Below are 21463 nucleotides of genomic sequence, written 5' to 3'. Positions count from 1 at the left end.
TGCTTTAAGGTACGAATATGTAAATTATACCATGGGGCTAGTCTTCTCTGATTCACTAACTTCTTTTTCAGAGGGGCTACAGAATCAAGCATTTCACGCAGTGAGGTTACAGCGCTGTCAACAACATGATCAATTTGGTAGGGAGTGGGATTGAAGCAGCTGCCCTCCACTATGTTTATACTTGGCATAGACGTAAATAAAGATGGAATCATTTTCTTAAATTTATTAACAGCGTTGTCGGATAAACATCTGCTGTAGTGGAATTTTCTTCCAAACGCTGCATGATCCATCATTTTAAATTCAAAAGTTATTAAAGAATGATCTGACAAAACAGGATTTGGGGGAAAAACTATTAGATGTTCAATTTCGATGCCATAGGTCAGAACAAGATCAAGGGTGTGATTGAAACAGTGGGTGGGTTTATTAACATTTTGAATGAAACCAATTGAATCTAATATAGAATTAAATGCAATGCTGAGGCCGTTATTTTCAACATCTACATGAATGTTAAAATCTCCCACTATAATAACTTTATCTGATCTAAGCACTAGATCAGACAGAAAGTCAGGGAATTCAGTTAAAACCTCTGAGTAAGGGACAGGTGGACGGTACACAGTGACAAGTAGAACTGGTTTTTGTGTTTTCCAGTTTGGATGTGAGAGACTAAGAGTGAGGCTCTCAAATGAATTAAAATTGTTCTGAGGATGAAAGTTTAATAATAAGTTTGAGTGGAAGATTGCAGCTACTCCTCCACCTCAACCTGTGCTTCGAGGAACATGATAATTTTTATGACTGAGGGGGGTTGATTCATTCAGACTGACATATTCATCCTGCTGTAACCAGTTTTCAGTAAGATAAAGTAGGTCAATTTGGTGATCAGTTATCAAATAATTTACTAACAAAGATTTAGATGAAAGGGACCTAATATTTAATAGTCCACATTTGACAGTTCTGTTTTTCTGTTCAATAAGAGGAGTGGTCTTCATTTTTATTAAGTTTTTATGAATAACTCCTCTTCTGTTAACTTCTGATTTATTTGATTTATATGTTCGAGGGGCAGACACAGTCTCTATGTGGTTTGAGGGGGGTGGCGGCTCTAAGGAAACTACAGAGAGGCGTTTTAGACTGAGTCTCTGCATCCCGGTCCCCCACCCTAGACAGCCAGCGACGGAACGACGACATGCGGCTAAACATGTCATTGCTAGTCAGATTGGGGAGGGGTCCAGAGAAAACTACGGAGTCCGACATTAATTTAGCAAAGTTACACACCGACTCAACATTAATTTTAGTGACCTCCGATTGGCGTAATCGGGTGTCATTGCTGCCGACGTGAATAACAATTTTCCCATATTTACGATTAGCCTTAGCCAGCAGCTTCAGATTTGACTCGATGTCGCCCGCTCTGGCCCCAGGAATACATTTGACTATGGTCGCTGGCGTCGCCATTTCCACGTTCCTGACTATGGAATCGCCAATTATCAGAGTCGGTTTCTCAGCGGGTGTGTCGCTGAGCGGGGAAAATCTATTAGAAACGTGAACAGGCAGGTGATGAGCCGTGGGCTTCTGCTTAGGAGTACGTTTCCGTCGGACCGTCGCCCAGGCTAATTCTCTGGGCTGCTCCGGAGCTGCCCTTGGACCGCTAACACACCCTGAGCTCGGTGGCTCCACACCAGCTAACGGGGCTAGGCTAGCTGGCTTTTGTTCGAAGGTGCGGAGCCGCGCTTCCAAATCAGTGATCCTCGCCTCCAAGGCTAACAGAACCTTACACTTATTCACTTATTACAGGTATCATTATCGCTAAAGGAGGCAGAGGAATAACTAAACATGTGGCACACCGAGCAAGAAAGAGAGAGAGAGGGAGAGGCCATGTTAGCGAAGCTAACTAGCTAGCTAAGCTAACCGGTAGGCTAACGAGCACCAAGTCAGGAAATAGCACTAAATACCGGTCAAAATAGAAAGGTACTTGACTAGTACCGGAATGTAGCAGTTAATGCATTGTTTAGAGTTTAGTTAGGTTTGGCAAAGTTATACACCGACTCAACATTAATTTTAGTGACCTCTGATTGTGTTGGCGACGTGAATAACAATTTTTCCATATTTACGATTAGCCTTAGCCAGCAGCTTCAGATTTGACTCGATGTCACCCGCTCTGGCCCCAGGAATACATTTGACTATGGTTGCTGGTGTCTAGTTTCACGTTTCTGACTATGGACTCGCCAATTATTAGAGTCGGGGAAAATCTGTTAAAGTGAACAGGCAGGTGGCGTGGGCTTCTGCTTAGGAGTATGTATGAAAGGGCTCTGCCAATAACCTCTGCCTCTGGATCAGGTTTCTGGGTCTGTCGGGACCAGGGGGTGGGGGATTTCTCTCCTCTCTCCGTTTCTGTAACTCACTGTTTTCTTTGGCATGATTTTTCATATGCTTGTATAAGTTTGTCACATTGATACTGTGTCTTACATCCTTTTTACAAATTGAACAGGTTGCTATTGTTTCATTATCTGCCATAAAATATAGCCACACAGAGCTCCTCTTCCTCTTATCCATTTTTCTGCTCCGACTCTGTGCTGCTGGCCGCGGCACCGCCTGCTTGCTTGTTTGCCTGGCGCCGCTGAGTCACGTGACGGTACAACATCAAAACACAAAGAGGGGGAGGAGGAGATAGGCACCACTTACACACCTGCACAGGCATGTCCGCTCTTTGATAAAACAGGGGCACCACACTGAATGTAAAACTTAAAGTATCGATCCCATCACTCGAGTAATGATACAACATTGGTATCGATACTATCGATATTTGGGTTGATCCGTCCAGCCCTACGTAATAATAATAAAAAGAAAAAAGAACATGCTTGTTGCACAGCAATCCCAACAAAAAATGTAGTTCTTATCGCGGAGGTAGCGAGTAAGTGAGTCATGTCCGTGTATAGTTTTGTGCTGTCATCGTTGCTGTGAGTCAACACAGACTTGTTCTGCAGCTCGGACGGACCTCCCTCTTTCTGTCTTTTGGTTCAAGTAGGCTTTTCCGCTCTTAGGAACACGAACCTGGTAGCGACTAGAAAGGAGCTGGCCTCCTATCACAACGATACGTTTAATTTCAAACGCCAGCCATTATGCGAACTACATCTGAATTCTCACAGGTTTGGTTTTAACCCTGACGAAAAGCCTCTTTGAAGTCTATACGAGTTGAAGCAAGATGCCGGTGAAGGGTGGAGGAAAACTGGCAACTTATTCGATAAAGAGCGAAAATGTCGCAGTAAGTGGCACTGTTATGTTTTTGATATGCCTGGCCTTACTTTTGGTAGCATGTTGTAACTACGTACATCGTTTCCTCCAACAAGTTTGATGTCGAAGTGAATTGTGTGCGGACGTGTCATTTAAAACATACATAAACCTGTCTGAGAAGTGCGTGCTGGCCAGCCAATAGTCACCGTTGTTAGTATACCTGTTGTGCTTCTGATGAGATAGAAAAGTGTGACACACATCGTTAGGTGAACTAGTATTCACGTTGCGGCGGTTGACAGCTACGTAGCAAAATGGAACTTTGGAAGAACTTTGACCAAAATTCAGCATTGTCAGCTTGATTTGACACCCCGTTGTGATTGTTGTCTTTTTCAGACTGATGTAATGATGTCATTTCGGGGTGGGAGGTGTTTTCTGGAAGGAAGGTCACTTGATGTAAACAGTGTTTGACAATTTTTTACAATAGCAACAAGAGAATTATTCTAAAAATTTGTTAGATCCCATGCAGTTCCATGCATGTCAAAGACAGCAACTGTACTGTATATAAATGGAAACTAAATATCTTAAAAATATCTAAAAATGTAATAAATTTGTAATTTTGTAAGCAGAGAATCTGATTTCATAATGCTCCAACCATTTGGGAGGGACAGTGATTCCTATAGGGCCTGACCAAGTGGAACTACCAAGTGGAACAGCTCTGCTGGAAAGTCAAGGTTGACTTTTTCTCTGTATGTGTGTATATAAGGGCTCCATTTGGTCTGGTTGGTTGCAGCCTATAGGAAAGAAGTTTCTCATATTAATGGGCTTCCATAATGAGAATACCATGTGTAATATCATACTTTCTGTGTGTGATTATAGAAATGACCCTATGACTAGGGCTGTGCAATTAATCAAATTTTAATTTGGATTTCAGGTCTCAAGGATCACAAAAACTATGTAATTAGAAAAGCAATTATTCCCCTTTTCAAGTTATTTTGGCTTGCGTTCTTAATGATGTGCCTATACAGCTTATTCTCTCAGCTTATACTGTTGGCGAAACAAGTCGCATATATGGTGGCATTTAAAAATCAGAGTGAGTGAAGATGGCAGAAAGAGTGCAGCCACAGATGTCTTTGGTCAGCAAAAGAGGTAAAAGCAATTCCGTTGTTTGGGAACAGTTTGGATTCGAAAAGCGGACGTGGATCAAAAATATGTGCAAGATTTGCTATGCAGTGGTGTTGGCACTGCTGTTTATACATTTGAATATATTTTATATTATTTGTTTTAAGGAGAGTTCATTGTTTTGTTCAATAAATGCAACATATTTCCAAAGTAATCGTGTAAAATAATCGTGATTTTAATAATGACCAAAATAATCCTGATTATGATTTTTTTTCAATAATTGAACAGCCCTACCTATGACAGGAGTCCTTTATCTTGAATTCAGCTTGCTTTTCATTATAATCACAAATAATATGCCCTGGCCACATCTCCTCTATATATCCTTAAACTGTTGACTACAGAATCATTTCTGTACTTGCTTGAACAGAAAATTGCAGTTGTAAACACATTAAACAGGTGAAAATGCACCAAAACGTTTAAAGTGTAGGGAATGAGAGTAAAGAAGTTGTCATTTGGTGTGTAAGTGGCTGATCAAATTATCAAATTAAGTTTAAGGCCCGAAGATAGTTGAGGTGTGTGATGCTTCAGTAAACACTGACAGAAATCTCAGCTGAAGTAGTAGAGGTGAAAGTAGTTGAACTGTCAGTTAAAAAGTTAAAAAAAAAGCAGGTGACATGTAACTGGTGAAAGCAGTTAAGTCTCAATTGGACTGAAATAATCACTTGTAATTTCAGCTGAAAATGGACATGCACAGATAGAACTGTCAGCTGAAGTGCAAGGTGAAATGCAGTAAGGCATCAGCACGAGTCATGATGAACTTTAGGAATAGTGTTATATTCCAAGAATATATTGCAAATATGGAAAAACGTTAAATAATTGAATGGTGAATGAACTCTTGCTTGTGGGATCTTTCTCGTTTAATTCAAAAGAAATGTCTAATAGAAACTAGAAGACCTCAGTGAAGGACAGTCTCTTGTTGCCTCACTCATGTCTTCTACAGGCAGCTTCACCCTCAGGACAGGAATAAAAGCTTTGCAACATTCTTCAAGATAGAAGACTGGTGCAAGTTCTGGGTTGTTAGTTACTAGAACTGTACCCTCTGTCTCCTTACAACAGCTGAAAGCCCATTTCAGCCTAAATGACATTTTCACGCCAACATAGCTGTCAACAGGGAAAGCATTCAGACACTGACACATTTCAAATATAAAGGGCTGATACAGTCAAACACTGTATCTGCTGTTTCAGTCTCTTGTTGCCTCACTCATGTCTTCTACAGGCAGCTTCACCCTCAGGACAGGAATAAAAGCTTTGCAACATTCTTCAAGATAGAAGACTGGTGCAAGTTCTGGGTTGTTAGTTACTAGAACTGTACCCTCTATCTCCTTACAACAGCTGAAAGCCCATTTCAGCCTAAATGACATGTTCACGCCAACAAAGCTGTCAACAGGGAAAGCATTCAGACACTGACACATTTCAAATATAAAGGGCTGATACAGTCAAACACTGTATCTGCTGTTTCCATCACCATATGGTGATGGTCTTTACACAGAATGTCTCCTTGTGTCTATTGTCGATAGTTACGCTGCAAAATAAAACACTCAGGACTGCATGCTAGGGCTACAACTATTATATTAAGCCTGCTGATCTCCAGATTTAACAAAAAATAAAATAATAATTCTAATTGTAAAGGGGCACAACACAGTGTTATGACCCTAGGTCATTATCTGTGTGGTTGGCATTGTTGGCTCTCCCCTCCCCATTTCGTGTGTGTGTATGTGGAACAAGGGAAGGAGTGGGCGTGAACTCTGGAGTTCTTGACACATAAAGCTTAGTTTACTATTATATAATTGATATAAAGACAGATGAACTGGTGATGTCTAACCAACCGGACATGGTAGTGGTTAACAAACAGCAGAACAAAGCTGTAGTGGTAGATGTAACAATCCCAAGTGATAGCAACATGAGAAAGAAGGAACATGAGAAGCTTGAGAAATATCAAGGGCTTAAAATAAAACTAGAAAACATGAGGAAGCTGAAGGCAACAGTGGTCCCTGTGGTAATCGGCACCGCTGGGTCTGTGACCCTCAAACACATCCCAGGAACAACATCAGAGCTCTCAATTCAGAAGAGTACCATGATAGGAACAGCTAAGATATTGCGAAGAACCCTCAAACTCCCAGGCCTCTGGTAGAGGACCCAAGATCAGCGGTGGTGGCTAGACATTATATATGGATAGTTTTTACACCAGCCCAGTCCTGTTCGAAGATTTATTTACCAAAAACATTGGCTGCTGTGGGACAATACGAATGAGTCGTTCTGGTTTTCCACAATGACTTGTCTAGAAAGACTGAGAGCTGAGACCTGCGGTGGAAGGAAGGACAAACCTCTGTGAAGTGGATGGACACACGTGAGGTCACAATGTGCTCCACAGTACACAAAGCAATTCATATGGAAATGACCTGAGGTGAGCCAGGTAATTACGTACACGCCCCTGAAAAATGCTATAAAATGTCAAGCTTATCATAGAATTTGCTCATTTTTTTCTACACGTTCGGATGATGGCATGCTGCATGGGTGAAGAAGCATTTTGGATGGTTCTGGAAAGCGACAGTTTACTTTCTCGTCAGAGGAAAAACGCGACTCAAATGACGAATGTTTGGATCTGCATTGCATTGCAGTAATTCCTTCTCAGCCACATTCCTGACTCATTATGTGGGTCTTTGTCTTCTCAGGTAAATCACATGATTATTCATGATCAGACACACCTTCCTGCATATGTCTTTTCTAAACAACAAATGTCTTAGAAAATTTAAAAAGTGTATTGTTTTCTGTGAATGAGTGAACAAGGTGATTTTCACATCATTTTGTGAAACACTCATTTTTCATTTTCTGAACACTCTAGGCTACAGTGTTATCAGACTTTAGCCATTGATATGTTTTAAAAGCAACTAAAAAAAGCACAAATGTGCTTTATGTCAAAACTTGTCCGGGGTCCTTAAAACACCGTTAGACCCCAGAGGGTTAACCCATTTCTGGTTAAAAAATAACTCCCCCACCTTTCATCCTTCCGCTCGTCCTTGGGTCTCGTACAGCTGTGATGCCAGGTATATCCACACGAGTCTGGTATGTTGTCATTAAACCAGGACTCAGAAGGACATATCAAACTGCACTCCCTGTATAGCCTCTGGTTCCTCACAAGCACCTCCAGCTTGTCACACTTGTTATGCAGTGAGTAACAATCCCCATGAGCACAGAGAGCAGAAAAGGCTTGTATCTCCATCTTCTATTGTTCATCATAGCCTTTAGCTTAGCCCCTGCTCTACATCCACAAAATGGTCTCCTCAGCATTCTTGAGTGGCGTGATGGGCATGTATAAATACAGTGGGCACGGAAAGTATTCAGACCCCTTTAAATTTTTCACTCTTTGTGTCATTGCAGCCATTTGCCAAAATCAAAAAAGTTCATTTTATTTCTCATTAATGTACACTCAGCACCCCATCTTGACAGAAAAAAACAAAAATGTAGAAATTTTTGCAAATTTATTAAAAAAGAAAAACTGAAATATCACATGGTCATAAGTATTCAGACCCTGTGCTCAGTATTGAGTAGAAGCACCCTTTTGAGCTAGTGCAGCCATGAGTCTTCTTGGGAATGATGCAACAAGTTTTTTCACACCTGGATTTGGGGATCCTCTGCCATTCTTCCTTGCAGATCCTCTCCAGTTCTGTCAGGTTGGATGGTGAACGTTGGTGGACAGCCATTTTCAGGTCTCTCCAGAGATGCTCAATTGGGTTTAGGTCAGGGCTCTGGCTGGGCCAGTCAAGAACGGTCACAGAGTTGTTCCGAAGCCACTGCTTTGTTATTTTAGCTGTGTGCTTAGGGTCATTGTCCTGTTGAAAGGTGAACCTTCGGCCCAGTCTGAGGTCCTGAGCACTCTGGAAGAGGTTTTCTTCCAGGATATCTCTGTACTTGGCCGCATTCATCTTTCCTTCAATTGCAACCAGTCGTCCTGTCCCTGCAGCTGAAAAACACCCCCACAACATGATGCACCCACCACCATGTTTCACTGTAGGGATTGTATTGGGCAGGTGATGAGCAGTGCCTGGTTTTCTCCACACATACCGCTTAGAATTAACGCCAAAAAGTTCAATCTTGGTCTCATCAGACCAGAGAATCTTATTTCTCATAGTCTGGGAGTCCATATGTTTTGCACTGAGGAGAGGCTTCCGTCGGGCCCCTCTGCCATGAAGCCCCGACTGGTGGAGGGCTGCAGTGATAGTTGACTTTGTGGAACTTTCTCCCATTTCCATACTGCATCTCTGGAGCTCAGCCACAGTGATCTTTGGGTTCTTCTTTACCTCTCTCACCAAGGCTCTTCTCCCTCGATTGCTCAGTTTGGCTGGACGGCCAGGTCTAGAAATAGTTCTGGTCATCCCAAACTTTTTCCATTTGAGGATTATGGAGGCCACTGTGCTCTTAGGAACCTTGAGTGCTGCAGAAATTCTTGTGTAACCTTGGCCAGATCTGTGCCTTGCCACAATTCTGTCTCTAAGCTCCTTGGGCAGTTCCTTCGACCTCATGATTGTCATTTGCTCTGACATGCACTGTGAGCTGTAAAGTCTTATATAGACAGGTGTGTGCCTTTCCTAATCAAGGCCAATCAGTTTAATTACAGCTGGACTCCAATGAAGGAGCAGAACCATCTCAAGGAGGATCAGAAGAAATGGACAGGATGTGAGTTAAATATGAGTGTCACTGCAGAGGGTCTGAATACTTATGACCATGTGATATTTCAGTTTTTCTTTTTTAATAAATATGTAAAAATTTCTACATTTCTGTTTTTTTCTGTCAAGATGGGGTGCTGAGTGTACATTAATGAGAAATAAAATGAACTTTTTTGATTTTGGCAAATGGCTGCAATGACACAAAGAATGAAAAATTTAAAGGGGTCTGAATACTTTCCGTACCCACTGTAGTTGTAAATATAGGTTGTGTGTACTTTTAAATACTTTTCAAACTGTTGTGCATTTTTGTCCATTTTGTTTTGTTTCAGTAAATCTGCTCTATTTGGAGTCAGACTACATTTCTTGCATATGGTTTTCTTTACAGAAATTACCAAATTTACCAATTTTGTTATAGCAATGTGCCAAAATGGGACATGCATAATTTGTGTCAAAATGTGTTATTTAGTGCCAAACGGTGTCCTTTTGTGTCAAAAAGCTGATTTACACCAAGATATCCAGTTGGTGATCCAATTATGCACAATTAAATTGCACCTAGACATTTCTCAACTAAAAGCTTTATAACTTTACTCTGGTTTATTTTATTAGCTCCACTCATGGCACAGAGGACAATCAGACGTTTTTATGCTTTCTTGGGTTTTTAGGCATAATTATAGAGGGGATTTTCAATGTAAATATTTTTTAGGCAGATATGAAATCCAAAATTTTTGTTGTGTTCCAATTTCATTTGCTCTTACGCAGTAGAATATACATCTAAATTTTCACATCTGAAATAATCAGAAGTCTCACCATTACTTTGATACTAATATCAATGTAGACCTTATAGATGCAGAGAAAACCCTTATTAATTTTGGTTATGTCATTTTCGAGCAGTAAGCCCTCGGTCGTTAAAAAAGGCCCACAGCTTAACAGGTTAAGCAAAAACATAATGTTAAAGAAAATACTGAGATAGTTCCCGTTCAAAAGTTTGCATACCTATAGTTTTTAATAGTACTGTGTATTGCTTCCTTTAGCATCAACAACAGCTTGTAGTCTTTTCTGATAGTTGTGGATGTTTTTTTTTTTCTTAGATGGTAAAGCTGCCCATTCATCTTGGCAAAAAGCCTCCGGGTCCTGTAAATTCTTGGGATATCTTGCATGGTCTGCACATTTGCAATCTCCCCAAAGTGGCTCAATGATATTAAGATCAGGAGACTGTGATGGTCACTCCAGCACAGTCTCACTTTTTTCTCCTTTAGGCAATGGCGGGTCAACTTGACCTTGTGTTTTGGATCATTGTCATGTTGGAAAATCCATGTGCAGCTTCCAGGCTGATGAGTGTCTTAACTATACGCTTAGCCGGCCCTAACTATACGCTTTGTCAAAAAGGAAGGTTTTAAGTGTTGCCTTAAAAGTACAGAGAGTGTCTGCCTCCTGAACCCAGACTGGTAGCTGCTTCCACAGGAGAGGAGCTTGATAACTAAAGCCTCTGCCTCCCATTCTGCTTTTGGAAACTCTGGGAACCACTAGGTGACCAGCACCTGTGTGTTCTATCACTGTTTTATGTTTCCAGCTCTATGTGAAGAGCATGATTTTTTTTTTTTTTAAATAATTTTTTATCTATTATTCTGTAAGTTGACTATTTATTGTAGTGCCACTTTTTAATTATGGTTTTTGGTGGGTTTTTTGCATATCAGGAGTGAAATTTAATTGCACAGTACTTTATTCACAAAGCTTCTATCCTATCCTATCCTATTCTGCAACTGTGCAGTGAATTGCTCAGACATTACACATCAGTTTATTATCATTTTTTTAAGGTGAATTTTTCTTATTGTAGAAAAGGCCCTCCGCTCACACAGAGACAGAGAGCAGGACAGTTTCCCAAGGTAACAGCAAACCTCTCCTGCGTGTGAGTAGATGACTAAAAGTAAGTGACTTGTTAACTTGTTAAGACTTTAGGTCATCTTTGTTGGATTAATAAGTAATGTCTGTTTAGTGTGTTACCTGGTAATTAGAATGTTCTACATTAATTCTAGGCAGAGTGATTTAGTCTACCAGTCTACTGTTAACAGAGTTATGGGCTTTGGTGTATTTGTTGGTTAGCATCTTCATTTATTCCTAATGTACCGTGTACTGAGCTATATTATTTACTTTCTGTTTTAAACACACACCCCCGCCCCTCAAACGAGCTGTATGTAAATTGTCTCAGAGGCTTCTGTCTGCGTACCCTGAAACCTGCAGTAAAGTTCAGTGCTACCAATACCAGTCTCCGTGTCCTAATCCGACACTCCATAGTGGTGAAAGTTCCCTGATCAGCACAGTCCTTCGTTACACTTATTGTGTTCATTTTATTGTCTGGCCCTAGTAAAGTCAACACAAATATAATGCCTGGATTCCCTATGTGACTCAGAGGGGAAAACTTATAATGACTCTTCTTCCTGAAATCTCAGAAGAATTGACTGAATATTTTATTTTCTGTTATGAATATCAACATCCATTTGGAAAGTTGCAAGATATTCCCTGGCCAATGCCACTTGAGCGTGGACAGCTGCTGGGAGTGACTGACTGATAAAATTCCTGTGTCTTTGTATCTCCCTCCCTGTGTGTTTGTATTTACTGGCGTTGCCCTGTAGTTCAGAAATAGGGCCAAAGGCTATGGGTGTGGTGCACTGCTGAAACCTAAGCTAACACTAAGGAAGAAAGGTCATATTTGGTTCCTTGCTGGTTTCTTACTGGTCTGTGCATGTGTGCAGGACCTAAAATAGTACAAAGTGACCACATTATCTATGCCGACATACATTCAAACAAAAACACAGAAGCCGATAAATGGAAATAGACAAGTGGTGTCATCCTGCAACCGATATTATACTAGGGAAAATGCATTCAGGACCTATATCAGTAGTCAACCAATTTGCCAATGTATTAAGAAGACAAAGAACACATACCAGAAACATTTTTTTCAGAAAAGGTGTTTAATAGACTGATAATAACTCAGGCTTCATGTACTAGTTAACACAAACCAAATAAATGTCTCATTCTAGTGTAAGTTGTGGCAGTGGACCTTTCAACATTCTAGGGGATTGGTCTCACTCTACATACGAAGCCAGACAGAGGGTAACTGCTGAGTTTAGTCTCAGAAGCTTGCTGCACTGTCAGTCAACTTCTTGAAAAGCTTCCTGGTGTCTTTTTCTGGACTTTCGCTGCTATATCTGAAACTGTCATCTCCACAATCTCCACCTGACCTGCATTTAGGATTTGCTCTTATAGAGTGGTCATTAACCATCTACACCAGGGGTGTCAAACGTACGGCCCGCGAGATGATTTGAAGTTTAAATTCGCTGAAATTTTTCAATGAAAGAAACTGCTGTTCTAAATGTGTCCACTGGGTGTCGTAATAGCAATTATGTTAAGCAGGCAAACTGTTTATACCAGGGCCGAGCAAATAGGACTATACCTGTCAGCTGGCCCGGAGCTAGCTGCCATGTCGTTCTGCCTATTAAATCTTCTACTTTGAACATTACGCGCTTCAATAGTTTTTACCTCCGTTAGTATGGTGTGGTGAGTTAGCTCAGGATTAAGATGTGGAAATGACGAATGAGGTATTCGATACCTAGAAGAGTATTTTGTTCAATCCCAGATAGGCTGTGACTTAAAGTTGTATGCCTTCGTAGATAGAGTAGATAGTAGATAGATATGAGACGAAGTTTAAGTTCCAATCACTGAGGCATTGTGTTCTTGAAATTGCACCAATTTTTTTCTCAGAATTTTCAACTAATTTGAAGTGTTTTGTAAAGAGCACTATTTGTGATGTGTTCAGAATGTTCTTGTACTATTTTGGACTAAAGTAAAACAAAAGAAACAAATTTGAAGTTGTCGTTATTTTTAAGTTATTATGCCATGATTTTACCGGTCCGGCCCACTTGGGAATAGATTTTCCTCCATATGGCCCCTGACCTAAAATGAGTTTGACACCCCTGATCTACACAATGGCTGTGGTATTCATTGATGCAATGGAAATCATCTGTGGTAGTGTCATAATTTTCATTTATGTAGGTTGTAGTAGTAGAAATAGCAGGAACAGTAGTAGTAAAAAAAGAAGGGAAACAATTTCAAAAACAATTTTTTTGCAGTACAGCGCTCTTAATTTGCCAATCCGACATATAATGGGACATAGAATGAGTTAAGTAGCTCTGATGCTTGGGAGGTCGAGCTGGTCAGTGCAAGGTTTTGCGTTTTAGCTAGACCATCTTCAGTGTCTTTTCACGCTGTTTCATAAACGATGGGGATCACATTGTTGGTGAAATATGTCTGAGAGGGCAGAGTCCAACATGGATTGCGTGTTTCAATTAAGTGACAAAATCCAACATCTCCAATTACCGAAAAGAGCTGCAAATCTTTAGTGATAAGCATCCACCGTGCGCAGGTTATTTTCTTGTGTTTCTCTGAATTGACACTATGGACTTGTTGCAAGGCATCTGTGAAAGAACGCTGCTTTTTCACTGGCGTCACCTGCTTGAATGTCCTGCTTCCAGGAAGCAATACGGCTGGATGGTGACAGCAGAGATGCATGCTCATGTTGGAAGATTTTCCAGCTGTGAATGGATATTTACTGTCGGGAGGGGCTGCAGCAGGCTGCCTCAGCCTGCCTACTGCCTAGAGAGGCGCACACATGCAGTGGCAGTTCCATAGTAACGCACAATTCAATTGCAAAACCGAAAATCTTAAGCACGTATTGAACCATGGAGCAATTTTAAACCGAGAATTGCTGCATTCCTAGTAGGTTGTGGCTGTAGACTTTAATTGCTCGGTGAGGTCGGCATCATTTTCTGCTAGCTTCAAAACCTCCTCATTAAAGAGGTGGAGCACAGGTTTTACATATGATACGCTAACAGGGTATCAGTAAACTCAACAAGAGGATTCAGGGTTTTATGGCTGGCCTCCAGAACCTCTGTGTCCTGTCATGATGGCGCTAGTTGCTGTTTTTTTCTGTCAGTAGATAAAACCTTGGCAATAGCCTTCTCTGGCTCCAACACTCAGTGTGGGAGCCCCACCTAGTAAGCAGCTCTGTTAATTTTGTGTTTTGGTAGTTGGAATCCCTTCTGAGTGGCAGCAAATTCTTTTTTCTTTTTCCATGAAAACAAAAAGGCACGAACCACCTTTCTGCACACAATGGCCATTTAAATCTGCTTTTCCCTGAGACTCCCTTCTGTAAAATAAAAAAAAAAGTTGAAAAATCAACTAGAAAATTTCTGCAGAGACTTTTAAGTGTGCCTGCTGCTTGGAGCCCATCCTGAATATTTCAGTGGCAATATCTGGTTGTTTGTGTGAAGTTGATGTGAAAAAGGACTGCATAGCTTGTTTCCTGAAATTGATAGTCACTAAGGGGTTATTAGCATTAATATGTTGTGCTGGATAAATGTAGACCTATTGTTAGGAAATCTTGCTGACATTAAAAATCGCTTCTACTGGTGCCTAAAGCAGTGTGCAAGTAGCCAAAACATATTATTATTATTATGCATTTATTTTCTAAGATGTTGATAAAAATACTGAAAGTGCAACGAGATGCAAAGCACTCATGACCTTCAACTACAATATGATCTCTAATTGTGAATGATCATTATACTTCAGAGAGGGGATATAACCTGTTCTAAGAAATAGACCTTTATTGTGAAAGTCTGAACATGTCCTTTTGTTTGCCACGTAAAATAACATTGAAATGTCGTCCATTGGTGCCTAAAATATTGTACAAGAAGCCAAAACCTTTAAAATGCATATTGTGGTTTATTTTCTTTTATTTTGAAATAATGTCATAAACAGGCCTTTATTTTGAAAGTGAAGTGAGATGCAGGGCACTGATGACGTTGAGCTATATTATGATCTTTCATTGTAAATCATCATTATATTTTAGAGACGTGAAAGCTTCTCTAAATAATTGTAGACTTTTATTGTGAAAGGTGGAACATATACTGGTAGAATGACGTCCTTAAAGCTTTGCACAAGTGGCGAAAACATGTAAAACTTTTGTTTTTCTTTTATTTTGATAGTATCTTATAAAAACACTTTTATTTTACTTTTATTTATATTATTTTGAAAGTGTAGTGAGGTACAGGGCACTCATGGCCCTGAACTATATTGTTTATTTAATTGCACATCCCGACACACAAAAAGGTTTGCTATATCTCCCAGCACAGTCTCAAGTACGTGGAGTACGGTAGATACCAGGAGACCGGTCTTTACACCAGGAGGGCTAGGTAGGGTGATAGGAAGGCAATAACAGATCAAATTTGAAAGTATCCAGCACAGAATGCAAGGATATAGATATTTCAGAAAATATTACATCTGAATATTTAAATAAGAAATTACACTATCAAAAAGGAGAACCAGGCTGATCAAAAACATTGAAGGACCAATACTTAAAATCCATCCAAAATGTTGTCATAACAGTGAACAAACATTTGTTCAGGCTGGTAGCCTGCATGTTCTGCTGTCATGTCCCTTCTGACTGGTTTGTACTTTTAACACTCAGCTTCTCTCATCTCTTTTCACCTCACCACTTCCTTTGTCACACACAGATCAGACAATTTGTGTGTAATGAGCCATGATGACCAAAAATGCCCAACTTCAGCTGTTTCTAATAAGAGCTGTGATTGAAAAACAACAAAGAGGACACTGTTCCAGAGTGCATTTTAAAAGGAAAACCAAGACCTAAACCAAATTCTAACCTTTAAGGGCCAAAATATCCTCACTCCTACTCAGAATATCCTCACTCCCACTCAAGCTGGTCCTAGTCTTAAAACTGTTGGCCGTACTGGTAAACACACATATGTGATGTGTATGTGTGCCAATGAATGAATTCTGTAGCTTATGTTGTAAATTAGTTTGTTAACTCTTTATGTATTCCTTACAGAATTCTGGAATGGAAGAGATGGTCTGGGAGCAGTACACGGTTGCTCTTCAGCGGGTGAGTTCATGAACTTAAAACGTAAATATGGCATCAGAGACAGCTGAGATGCCATAGACAGCAAACACCACTGCAACAATAAAGCAATGAACGGGCAATGTGGAGCATGAAGTAGCAGGAACAGTATCTGTACACAATATCACATGACAAAAACCAGGGGCCCATTTTTTGTATGTAGTGTAACACATCCAAGATCAAATGAGTAATGTTGGATGTTCTAATCATCGATAAGGCTATCCAGTTATGTCTGTTCTTAAGCCAAACTTGAGAGGTGGATTAAAAAACTGGATTAGTTGTGATTGTTGACAAGCCCTGATTGTTGACAAGCCCTGAATCCATGATCAGCTGGATTTCCACATTTCTACAATGTCAAAGGACAGAGGCTTTTTTTTACCACAGCAGAATAAGAGCTGCTGCTGGAGGGCTATGAAGAATTTGAAGAAATTTTTACACAACTCTAATATTCAGTAAAAATTTAAATCCTTGCACAATTGCATATCATATCCTTAGATATGACAGCAGACCTACAATTTTTATTTCTCTACATTCAACAGAGCATAAACCAACAGAAAAAACTGCTATGTTTCTTATTAGGCCCAACTGTGGCTTGATACCCAGCTACCAGAATTGGATGCAAATATCGCAGCCATATGTAGCACAGTGTGTGGCCCAATACTATTGAAACAGACATCGACCAATGTCGCAGCAAACACAGTTAGCCCAGCTTTGGCTGAATGCTGGTAGTAACCTATCATTGCCAAAAGTGCCACCCAAGCCCATCTTCCTGCTCTACAAGATATTTTCACCTCTTGCCCTGCCTGTTGTCACCTAGCCTATTTAGGTTTTGAGCCCCTAAATAATACAGTCTAACCATTTAGTGAGTTGGTCATTTACAGTTCAGTTTCTGATCTCCCTCTGCACAGTATTAAATTATTTTCTCAGGTGGTGTGCTATTATAACACAAAATAACGAATAATAAATTAAGAGTGGAAAACTAAAAAAACTAATGTTTGACAAACCATTAAGCTACACATTCTAACTTTGTCATGTATGTATGTTTTATTGTTAGTGTCATTGTGTTAGTTAGTTTCCTGTTTTACTTTGTATTTGGGGTTCTGTCTCCGTTTCCTGTGTCCTTGTTTCACACGTGTGCCTTCCCTAATTGTTTCCACCTGTGTCTCGTTAACTCCACCCATGTCTGCATATATACTATCGCCAGTTTGTCTGACACCCCAGTGTTCAGCTTACCAGCGTTTTCTCCTTGTGTCCTGATAGATCTTTTGTGCTCACGTTGAACTTTATAAAGCGGTGGCTCATAGTCAGTGAACAAACCCTGGCCGACTTATAGCTCATGATGTATGCGGCAAACAGCTCCATATTTGTGACGAGCATCTCCGACTATAGGCTCATTGTCAGCAGACAAACATTGCCAGACTGTCGTCAACTCATGAAGAACAAGAAGCGTGATTTTTTTTTCCTAGGAATTCGCTCTCTGGCACTGGTAAGTAGGCAATGCCAACTGTCTTATTATTTTACTTGTAACTCGTGATCAAGTCATTACCCTAAATGATCATGTAAATGTCAGAATAATAGCACTGCAAAATTGTTCATTGACCTGACTGTTAAAATATAGCTCCAGCTTCATCAAAAGTTGGTAGAATCAGGTAATGTTAATGTTTGCTAACACTAGCTCATTAGTATTGATAATGGGCCCAGTAAGTTAACTTAGTAGACAGGTCTTTTCCCTAGATTAATAATATGAAATCCTAAATTATTACTTTGAGTAGGTCTAGTCTCAACTTGTAACTTAGGTAACAATTTTGACTTATGGCGTTATTTTTGCTAGCATGTTTGAGTTCTCCCTCACCATTCTTTGCCCTAGCCAGCGAGCGAGGACCAAACCACACACCTACTTTATATGAATATTATTAGAAGCAAACTCTTCTTTTATTGTGGCTGATCTTAACATCAAGCCTGGCCAGCCCAGCCACTCATGTGGAGTCTCGAGCAGCAGAAATCCAAGATAGCAAATGCTGTTGAGCAATTTTCCCTAACACGGCTAGCACAATGTCACATATTGGCAACTGACAGCTCTTAAAGTCCACCTTTTTAAAAAAATATGGTTTATCCTGCCTTAACATGTACAAAAACCTAGTTATGGTGGTTGTTTCTGCATCTTTCTGTTACTCTGGTTCATTACTCTGCATCTCTTATTTCTGCCTTCCTGGAAATGTAACTTAAACCAAGAGATACCAGACTAATTATTTGTATAGAATAGAAAAAATGTTAGTCTGGCTGGCCAGGCTACTTAACATCACCATTTTGACTTTTAGCAGCTGAGAAGGCCTAGTTTAGTGATAAACTAAAAACTTTATTGGTTTTTGATTCAGTAATTTATTTTAAAAAAAGCTGTTTGTCACTATTGTAACTTATGTCTTTCTCTTTAGCCTGAAGACAGACACACTGGTGAGTAGGCTACATGGATTGCCATACTCTTAGAAAGAGAACGGTAAAAAAAGTAAGTTCTTTCTTTGCATCCTTTCACAATGAGGAGAATGACTTCACTGCCTGTGATCCTGAGAATGCTGCAACTAATTGTGGTGAGCAAGTAGATAACCAGAATGAGGATTGGGGACAAATATGGGACAGTGATGGTGAGTCCCAGAACGATGAAAGGGGATATGTCATGTCTTTGGATGGGTCTTTGTGTGATTGGGTGGTTCATTTCAGGTTGTCTTTGGTAGCTCTGATTACCCTTCTTTCCATCTTGAGAATGCATTATCCTTCACTACCAAAGGATGCAAGAACTCTCCTAAAAACAACAAACAACCTCCTACACAATCCAAGATCTTGCTGGTGGTACTTACCACTACTTTGAAGGCCTTTAACCCTTTAAAACCTACCATAGTCTGCCAGAGCATATCTTTACATTTTTACATGCTGTAGTGCCATTTTTTTGAAGCATTTTAATCACTTGCAATGCAAGCCTTATATCCCAAATTTTAATAATCAGTATGTAATAAGTCCATACTAACTAATAAATAATAATAATAATACTAAATTGCAAGAAGTGCAATAAACCACAAAAAAATGAAAATCAATCATCACATATTTTTCTAAATACAGAAATGTCATAGCTGTATGCCCCAAATGGTAAATATTAAAAGTTATGTAATTTTATAGTGTGTGTCCATAACTTAGTTTTTGAGATACACTCATTTTTATAAACTGTAATAAAATAAAAATAAAATGCATTGTGAACAATTTGCAAAAAAGCAGTATGTACATCAAAATAAACAATTTACAATACTGTAATCAAATCTCTGTGTTCTAGATACCTATGAGAATACATACCTTTTGTGTAAGACCATGTTCATTCATAAAAAAGTGCAATAAACAACAAAACAATTAAAATTATTTTCTGTGAAATCAGATTTTTTTTTTTTTTTTACAAAATACATGTACAATCAGAAATAACTATATACACAAAGGCATAATTTGCAAAAAACATCCATCAAAATAAACTATTTACAATTGTGAAATGTTCTAAGTGTCCCAGGTAAATGTATGCAGAAAGGCACAAAGTCAGACATTTGGAGCCGTGATAGGACTTGTAACAGTTCCTGTCCACAATAACACACTGAGGAACTTTACATCTCACACATAAAGGGAGTGCACTTCCCCACACATCCTGCACTCCCTGTGCCCCTGTGTGGCTTTTTTTGAGATAGCCCCTCAACAATAGCAACAGGCATGTGCTGGTGTGTCTCCAGGACTGGTTGTGGGTGCACTCCACAGGGCTCAGCTGTCAACTGTTCCTGGAAGACCTGGTGTGTCATCAGCTGCTGCTCCAGTTTGCACCACAGCTCTTTGTGGAGTAAATAACTGTTTGTTACATCAATGTTAGTAAAGTGATGCAGCACTGGCACACACCACTTTCTGCTCTTTCTCCACGAGGAATAATTCAATTCTATTCAATTAAATTTTATTTGTATAGCGCCAAATCACAATACAAATCATCTCAAGGCACTTTACAAAAACTAAAACTAAAAACCCAACAAATCCCTTATGAGCAAGTGGAAGAAAAAACCTCCAGCAGAACCAGGCTCAGTTTGGTCGGCCATCTGCCTCGACCGGTTGGGGTGAGTGGATAGAGCAGAGAGAAAAGAACAGCAACAATAAACAACAAATAGGGGTAGGGGAGCTCAGTGCACCGATGGTCCTCGGGCAGTCTAGGCCTATAGCAGCATAACTAAGGGATGGTTCAAGGTTGCCTGAAGCCAGCCCTAACTATACGCTTGGTCAAAGAGGAAGGTTTTAAGTCTAGCCTTAAAAGTACAGAGAGTGTCTGCCTCCTGAACCCAGGCTGGGAGCTGGTTCCAAAGGAGAGGAGCTTGATAGCTAAAGGCTCTGCCTCCCGTTCTGCTTTTGGAAACTCTGGGAACCACAAGTAGACCTGCACTCTGAGAGCGAAGTGGTCTATTGGGATAATATGGTACTATGAGGTCTTTAAGGTATGAAGGAGCTTGATTATGAAGGGATTTGTATGTGAGAAGAAGGATTTTAAATTCTATTCTGTATTTTACAGGGAGCCAATGAAGAGAAGCTAATATAGGAGAAATATGATCTCTCTTGCTAGTTCCTGTCAGGATTCTGGCTGCGGCATTCTGGATTAACTGAAGGCTTTTTATGGAGATATTGGGATTTCCAGATAGTAATGAGTTACAGTAATCTAGCCTTGAGGTAACAAATGCATGGACTAGTTTTTCTGCATAATTTTGAGACAGGATGTTCCTAATTTTGGCAATGTTGCGCAGGTGAAAGAAGGCAGTTCTAGAGATTTGTTTTATGTGTGAGTTAAAGGACATATCCTGGTCAAAAATAACTCCGTTTTTTACAGTAGTGCTGGAGGCCAGGGCTATGCCATCTAGAGTAGCTATAATTTTAGAAAAGTTATTTCTGAGGTTTTCAGATAAAAATATTAAATAAATTAAATATAATAACTTCTGTTTTCTCTGAATTTAAAAGTAGAAGGTTACTGGTCATCCAGGCCTTTATGTCAGTTAGACAGGCTTGAAGTCTGGTTAACTGGTTTGTGTTAACAGGTTTAACAGATAGATACAACTGAGTGTCATCTGCATAGCAGTGGCAATTAATAGACTGCTTCCTAATGACAGCCTAAAGGAAGCATGTAAGGCAAGGCAAGTTTATTTATATAGCACAATTCATAGAGTAATTCAAAGTGCTTTACAGAAATAAAAGACAAGTTAAAAATACATAAGCAAGAATTAATTGAAATTAATTTTAACCCTCTGGGGTCTGAGGGGGTTTTGGGCGCCTGGACAAATTTTGACATGTCCTGACATTTGTGCTTTTTTCAGTGTCTTTTAAACATATTAACCCTCTGCGGTCGACGCATCCGCCGGCGCGTTTTGACGCA

The 21463-nt window shown here is 39.9% G+C and overlaps 1 protein-coding gene across 2 annotated transcripts in view; it reads left to right on the top strand.

Moving 5' to 3' along the window:
• Nucleotides 1–2934: 2934 nt before the first annotated feature.
• The window catches only part of LOC113133013 (tight junction protein ZO-2-like), a 56788-nt gene continuing 38259 nt past the window's right edge, over nucleotides 2935–21463 (top strand). The window contains exons 1-2 of one of the 2 annotated variants that reach the window (XM_026311531.2): nucleotides 2935–3253; nucleotides 15970–16023. In XM_026311531.2, the coding sequence (XP_026167316.1) occupies nucleotides 3246–3253; nucleotides 15970–16023 (62 nt within the window). In that variant the 5' untranslated portion in view covers nucleotides 2935–3245. The remainder of the gene's footprint in view (nucleotides 3254–15969; nucleotides 16024–21463) is intronic. The other variant, XM_026311522.2, reaches the window with a different exon arrangement.

This window comes from Mastacembelus armatus, unplaced genomic scaffold (assembly GCF_900324485.2).
Source record: "Mastacembelus armatus unplaced genomic scaffold, fMasArm1.2, whole genome shotgun sequence".
Taxonomy (NCBI): domain Eukaryota; kingdom Metazoa; phylum Chordata; class Actinopteri; order Synbranchiformes; family Mastacembelidae; genus Mastacembelus; species Mastacembelus armatus.
The sequence above is the reverse complement of the archived record's forward strand: the minus strand, read 5'-3'. Positions and strand labels throughout refer to the sequence as shown.